The 7,669-nt window shown below is 42.7% G+C and overlaps 1 protein-coding gene across 1 annotated transcript; it reads left to right on the plus strand.

The window, feature by feature from the left end:
- Nucleotides 1-4,918: 4,918 nt before the first annotated feature.
- LOC121242161 (putative receptor protein kinase ZmPK1) lies at nt 4,919-7,324 on the plus strand. The gene has a single exon (XM_041140059.1). The coding sequence runs from the start codon at nt 5,129-5,131 to the stop codon at nt 7,322-7,324; it is 2,196 nt and encodes a 731-aa protein (XP_040995993.1). The 5' UTR covers nt 4,919-5,128.
- Nucleotides 7,325-7,669: the final 345 nt, after the last annotated feature.

Here is a 7,669-nt window from a genome sequence, read left to right on the forward strand (position 1 = left end):
CATACACCTTTGAACACTTAGCATTTTCTTTGTTAAAACGTCTTTCGTGTCTTTTCGTAAAGCATCGTGAGGAAAAACGTTTCATTTTTGTTTCTGTATATTTTAGAAGACTCTAGAAGAGTATGAACGTAACACTTACTTGGACTCCATGCTACTTGCATATCATGCAGTCCATTCGTGCATGTCAGATGGCAACCTACATGGATACACATAAGCTTAACGTCATTCTCTATCTAATGCATAAGCAACTTAAATTAGAAATAAAGCTGCAAATCACTTGAAACCCTATCCTTCTATCCCGTGTTCTTAGGTGTACTTTACTATGTTAAACCCTTGGAGACCACTTACGATCACCACATCTTCCAATTCAAGGTCTTGCCTCTATTGCTCATCCACTAAAGTGAACCCATGATTTACCTTAGGATTAAGACACTAAGACCTTCATTTTACTCTTCTTACTAACCACATTCGACGCATGATTCCGATTGATGGAATCACGCATCTCAATCCTAGATAATACATCCATCACTACCTCTATGCACCTTAGTCCACACTAAATCCTCATTCTCATCCATACAAACCACACAACTCTATGCCAACTCTGAGATTTAAGTGCCGTGTAACTAGGCGAAGGACAGACTACCCATTACATATGGTGAATCCGTCCGGCACATGTATCTAACCAGATTACACATGTACCTTATCTCTTTATCACTTGAGACCAACATATAACATGTTGATCACCTCCTTGTAGGGAGAAGGGCCATACTCCGATACCAACCTTTTCTTGACCCGGCTAGCATGACTCTTCATGTTACCCGTCCCTTTTTTGACAGTTCATCCTAACACTTAACACGACAAGACTCCGTTCACAACCATGCCTTATGTCATGTCATATAGCTCGAGACTACACCCAAGCTACACCGTGACCTTGTCACGTTACTTAACATCCCACTACGTCATTTTACGCCAACTCCTAACTCATCACGAGTACGGTTCCTTACGTACTCCTGTCACATTGTGACATCTCATCACGTTCCTTCTACACCATTTCTACACTAACTCCTCACCCATCATAAGCACGACTACCAGTGGTCATGTCACTATGTGACATTCTCTAGTCATGCTTCCGCTGCACACTCTTACACTTGTTCTGCTACTTCATGCATACTCCTAGTCATAAGTCAATTACGGTGACACTTGTCCCCTCAAACTACAGGCTACGACATAACTACTTCAGGACACTGTTCCACAGTTCCTGACACTACTCATGACGTTCCACGCCCATCAATCGCACAACCATCATTTTCTCTGCGACACACCACATGGAGTGTCGCTGCCTCGTGGAGTACACTCCACGTATACCCCCTTTCCGCACACTACGCCACATCACCATTATGGCATATGCGCCACATGGTGCATCATTCCTCCAAATGGAATACACTCCTCGTGTACTTCCTTCACACAAGTTACGCCACATCACCATTATGGCATACCCGCCATAAGGTGCATCACTCCACCACATGGAGTATACTCCTCATGTATTCCCTTCACACACACTATGCCACAACACCATTATGGCATACCCACCATATGGTGCATCACTCCACCACATGGAGTACACTGCACGTGTACTCCTTTCACACACACCACGTCACACAGAGTACACTCCATGTGTACTCTTCCCTTTCCATAATACGCCAAGTGGATATATTTTACATATACTCTCCTTATTCTATACTACGCCACACACAGAGTACACTCAGGGTGTACTGTTCCCATTCCACATGCCACGTCATGAGTACAACACATACTCCACAACCACACTACACAACACAGCCCACAACATTGCACCACACTTCACTACCCAGCACATCAAAACACAGCGAACTCCACAATTACCAACAGCACAGTCCACAACCTAATTAACTAATCAACATCTAACATAAATAACAGAGGATAGAGGCTTATACCATCAACGGGATAACCTGTGCGTTGCTAACCCACGTACGATGCTGTTTGGGCATTTGGATAGATAAGGGTGGTCTTGGAAGGGCTCAAGGTGGCCTTGTAATGGTGGCAAGGAGCGTAACAGGGCGGATCTAGCCTTGTGTAGTGGCGGTCAGCCACGCGCAGTGGCTGTCCATCACGTGTAGTGGCTACCTACCACATAAAGTGGTGGTTTTGACCTAGGGTTAGGCTAGGGGAGTTACTGGTGGAGCCATGGAGGCTGGGAGGTGGTGGCACGTTCGTCCACGGTGGTGGAGGTGAACTTGGTCGTGTGTGAGGGGGAGAGGTGCCGTGAGAGAGTGAGGAGAGTGTGCATGTTGGGTGGCAGATCGGGGCCATGGGTGGTCGGGATGTGTCGGTGGTGGCTGGAGGAGGCTCATGACGGTGGCTGGACACCATGGGTGGCAGCGCATGGTGGTGGAAAGAGGAGAACCTGTGCGTGAAGGAGGGAGAGAGCCCGTGCGATGGAGGGAGGCTATAGGCCCGAGGTCACATGGAGGAGGAAGGGGGAGGGATGGGGAAGTGCATGGAAGGGCTTGGTGGCGGTGGGTGGCCACGCACGGCAACGCGAGGAGGGGAAATGGGTTAAAAACTCATTTAGGCTACTTACCGTTAAAAGAGAGGGAGGGTTGCACAGTGGAGGCTAGCTTCGGTGGAGGGTGATTGCTGGTGGGAGGAGGAGTTACTGTGGGGGTGGTGGCGCCGGAGGACAGCGCACGACAGCGGAGCAACGTGAAGCCCATTCGAGCTGTGTACTGTCGAGAGAGAGGAAGAGAGTGTGAGGGAGAAGGGCCGGCATGGGAGAGCTCACCGGAGGGAGGAGGTGCCGGTGGTGGCAGAGGTGAGGCCTACCGGCACACGGCGGTGCCGGGCTGTGGGGTGGAGCAGTTCAGGCATGGGAGTCGTGCAGTGCAAGCCGTGAGGGAGAGAAGGAAGAGGGGTCTGGGTATTTAACCCAGTCCCTTTGTCTTGGAATCTTTAAAACGATCTGACGGTGGGAGATTAAAATACTGATTTGAAAATACGTAAACATTAACTTAATTAAAAGCACTTAGAGGAATTAAGATAGAATATTATTTAAACTAACTTTAGTCTATAAAATAATATTCCTTCACCATTAATAAATGATGAAGTCTTATTTAAAATGATAAAACCATTTAATTAATTAAAGCTTTCAACATAATTTAAATCTCATAATATTGTAAATAACGGAAATCATTTTAATATTAATATTAAAATGATTTCCAACAATTATAATATTCTATAATATTTTTGGACCTCTTCAAGAATATTATAATTGTCGTATTTAAAATCAAACTTAGTTCAATAATACTGGAAATACTCTTTATAAATATTTTCAGTACATTTAAAACACTGAGCGTGCCTTAGAAGTCACATAATATCTTTTGAAACACGTCATTGGGATTCAGCACGCATGACGAGGCTCGTAGTCGTCAGAGAGAAGGGGTGGACAGTTGCATAATTTTTGTCCTCGGAACTTGCTTACATCAGAAAGAAGGAACGTACGACAAAAAGAAGAAGCGTACGTAAGAAAGAAGGAGCAGGGTGTTACAGTAAAACTGTGGCCTCTATTTGGGTTGGTACCAACTTTTTTGTTTCTGGTGCACCCACTTTGGAAACAAAGTGGTTTTCTACGTGGTCTTTCCTATGTGCACACTCGGGGCTCCAAGAATGATAAGGGGAAGATTCACATTCTGTTTTTGCTCGGTTGGCCGCTAGGGTTTGCACAACCCTACCACGAGGGTTAAACATGAAATTTTGTTATGATATGATTATTCAATTACGATATGCCAAGGGAATTTAGAATAAGAATATTCTTTTTAGCATTCGCTCTAATATTTTTTATAAGTTGTTTTGACTTTGCATTCTAAAGATAAAAAGTGTTTTGTTCTGCACTCTGATTTCTGTAAATACACATGTTTGCATACTAGTATATGTTTCCTATTTACTGAGTTGTTGATAACTCACCCCTTATCTCCATAATATGATTCAGATAATTTTGATGTAGCAATTGGAAGTTAGGAATAGGGAGTATTTGAAAGTTTTGTTGATCATAGAAGACTAAGTGCCTTAGGGTACTATGGCCTTTGGAAAGTCTTTTGGTAGTGTGGATAATTTATATTGCTTTGATATTTTGAGGAATGGATATTCCTAGTCCTTGTGGAAATGTTTATGTATTTTATTGAAGTACTTCTGATGTGCTCTTATGTAGGAACATGGATATTTGTGTTGGACAAATAGGTTATTATGTAATGAAGACTCTGGTTTATTTTAAAAGTGTTATTGGAGATAATTTTAGTTGACATGAGTTAACTCTTCGGACCCTCGGAGATGGAGTGTTACACATTCTCACTACAAATAACTCGTCACGAATAATTAATTTTCTTGTAGTAAACAATATCTGATCATGAACCTAATGGAGCAGGTGGCAAAGATGACATTACCAAATCAATTCATGGCATTCAATGACATATGTTAGTGACCCAAATCAAAGACATGATGAATGCAAAATCATAATGCATTTCATTTCGGTAAATGTTATGGATCCAAATATCAGAAAAAGAAAAGAACCCTCAATTCTTCCTACACTAAGTTTTACGTTCTAAATCTTACAAAAACTCTTCCACGTGATTTTGGCTTAGGCTTGGTCATGACTATCCCTAAACGATGATGATATAAAATTTGCTTCCAAAATCTTTAGCACTTTTTGCGCTTTGATCCAAACATATATTTATCTTTTTTACCAAATTTCTCCAACCCAAAACAGCCATTGACTTGCTTTTCGTTTCTCTTCATTTTTCTCCATCCCATTCATTCCAGACGACATTTTATAGCGGTAGTTGCCCAGGCATCCGATACCATGGATTTTCCAGTTTTTTTTCTTCTATTATCTTTGTCATTTTCTCTCCTACTCTCATCTTCAAGCCTGGATACCATTCATGAAGGCACATCCCTCTCAATTGAGAAATCGGAAGACATTCTGATATCAACTAATGGAGTTTTCTCTGCTGGCTTTTATTCCGTGGGTGATAATGCCTATTGCTATGCCATATGGTTCAATAAGCCATCCCGCGGCAAGATTCAGACTGTAATTTGGATGGCAAACCGTGATCAGCCCGTTAATGGAAGGAGCTCCAAGCTCTCTCTCCTCAAAACTGGTAATCTTATCTTATCCGACTCTGGAAAGTTCACAGTTTGGGCAACAAACACTCAGTCACTCTCCTCAGTACACTTATCTCTCTACAACACCGGTAACCTTGTCCTACAGAACATGGAAGGTGTTACTTTATGGGAAAGCTTTTATTTCCCAACAGACACCCTTCTTCCCCAACAACTACTCACTAGAAACACAAGTCTCGTCTCCTCCAGAAGCCAGACCAACTATTCCTCTGGTTTTTACAAGCTCTTTTTTGATAACAACAACCTCCTCCGCCTTCTGTATGACAGTCTTGAGGATTCCAGCCTATACTGGCCAGACCCGTGGATTGTAAGGTACACGGACGACAACAGTCGGATTGCAGTGCTTGATACGTTCGGGAACTTCAGTTCTTCTGATGATTTTACTTTCATGGCAGCCGACTATGGGCCGAAGCTTCTCAGAAGACTAAGAATTGATTATGATGGTGATGTTCGATTGTACAGTTGGGACGAAGAGGGGCAGACGTGGTATGTGTCTTGGCAAGCCATACAGAGCCCTTGCAAGATATATGGTATTTGCGGGGCAAATAGCTTTTGCAGCTATATTGTTGGTTCTGATAGGAAATGTTCATGCCTCCCAGGATATAAGATGAAAAATCTAACCGACTGGTCTGACGGGTGCGAACCCGAGTTTGATCTTTCTTGCAATAGAAATGAGTCTGGCTTCCTGATGTTACCCCATGTTCAATTCATTGGTTATGATTATGAGAAGTGGTCCAATTCCACATTTGATGAATGTAAGAATTTATGTTTGCAACGGTGTGACTGCAAAGCGTTCCATCTCACCTTCTTCCGAGAAGATCGTTATTCAAGTTGCTACGCCAAGATGCGGTTGCGTAATGGATATCGTTCGCCGGATTTCCAAGGTGAACTCTATTTAAAACTGCCTGAAAGCAATCTCTTCTCCTACGCAAATTCTGTACAAGATTTCAGACTCGTTTGCTCAAGTGACAGAACGCGGTATAAGAGAAGCCTGCTGGAAAATGGGATAGTAAAATTCATGCTCTGGTTTGCATGTGGAGTTGGAGGACTTGAAATCATCTGTATCTTTTTGATGTGGTGTCTCTTGAGTAGAACCCAGAAAGATTCTAGTGTAGACAAACAGGGCTATCTTGTTGCTGTCACTGGGTTCAGAAGATTTACCTATGCTGAGCTCAAGAAGGCGACAAAAGATTTTAATGAGGAGATTGGAAGAGGTGCAGGAGGAATTGTGTACAGAGGGGTATTGCCTGACAATCGAGTTGCAGCAATCAAGTGTATCAATGAATCTAACCAAGGAGAAGGTGAATTTCTAGCTGAAGTAAGCATCATCGGGAGGATTAACCACATCAACTTAATTGAGATGTGGGGGTACTGCACAGAGGGAAAGCATAGACTTTTGGTGTACGAGTACATGGAACATGGTACTTTAGCCCAAAACCTCTCATCCCATGCACTTGATTGGAAGAAAAGGTTTGACATTGCCTTAGGCACAGCAAAAGGCCTAGCTTATCTGCATGAAGAGTGCTTGGAGTGGGTTTTACACTGTGATGTAAAGCCACAGAACATACTCCTAGACTCTAACCATCAACCAAAGGTGGCAGATTTTGGGTTGTCTAAGTTACAAAATAGAAACCTCGAGAAGGCAAGCTTCTCAAGAATAAGAGGAACCCGAGGGTACATGGCTCCAGAGTGGGTTTTCAATCTTCCTATCACCTCCAAAGTGGATGTTTATAGCTACGGAATTGTTGTATTGGAGATGGTGACGGGAAAGGTACCAACAAAGGGTGTCCATGCTATAGATAGTGGAGGGGAGACAGAACCCAAAAGGTTGGTTGCTTGGGTGAGGGAAAAAATGAATGAAGCGGCTGCAATGGCTTCCTGGCTTGAGGAGGTCGTTGACCCAATACTGGAAAGCAGTTACGAAAAGGGTAAGATGGAAACTCTGATAGCAGTTGCTTTGCAATGTGTAGAGGAAGAGAAAGACGCAATATGGCAGCTTGGACCATTAGGACTTTGGTCATGCTTAACCAGCCGTACGTTAACCTCCAAGGATCACAAGCAATTAGAGATAGGCCTCTGCAAATCCAAGGAACACTTTTTTTCCCTAATATAAAATATTACTCCCCATAAAAACTTGCATAATGTATTTACGTTGCATCATATATATGTATTGACTTTCTAGGTTAGACCTTCTCAGAAGTTTTGGTTATATCATTACTTTCTATAATATTGCGACAAAACAATATTTGTAATTATTTGTAATTCTAGTTGATATTGTAGGATTGCATGACAAGTCACCATGTACCCATAACATTCCTAATTATAGTCTCTTCATGATCATCACACACTGCACAAAAGGACAAGGAACAAGAAAACCTCCTCTCCAAAGTTCCTTCCAAGTCACCACTTCTTATCATCGTGATGCTAACTCGCCATAACACCCCCCCTTCTTCCTTCT

The sequence above is a fragment of the Juglans microcarpa x Juglans regia genome, chromosome 8D (assembly GCF_004785595.1).
Source record: "Juglans microcarpa x Juglans regia isolate MS1-56 chromosome 8D, Jm3101_v1.0, whole genome shotgun sequence".
Classification (NCBI taxonomy): domain Eukaryota; kingdom Viridiplantae; phylum Streptophyta; class Magnoliopsida; order Fagales; family Juglandaceae; genus Juglans; species Juglans microcarpa x Juglans regia.

Coding starts and splice junctions, on each gene's coding strand:
- LOC121242161 (XM_041140059.1), top strand. CDS start 5,129: ATGGCAAACCGTGATCAGCCCGTTAATGGAAGGAGCTCCAAGCTCTCT.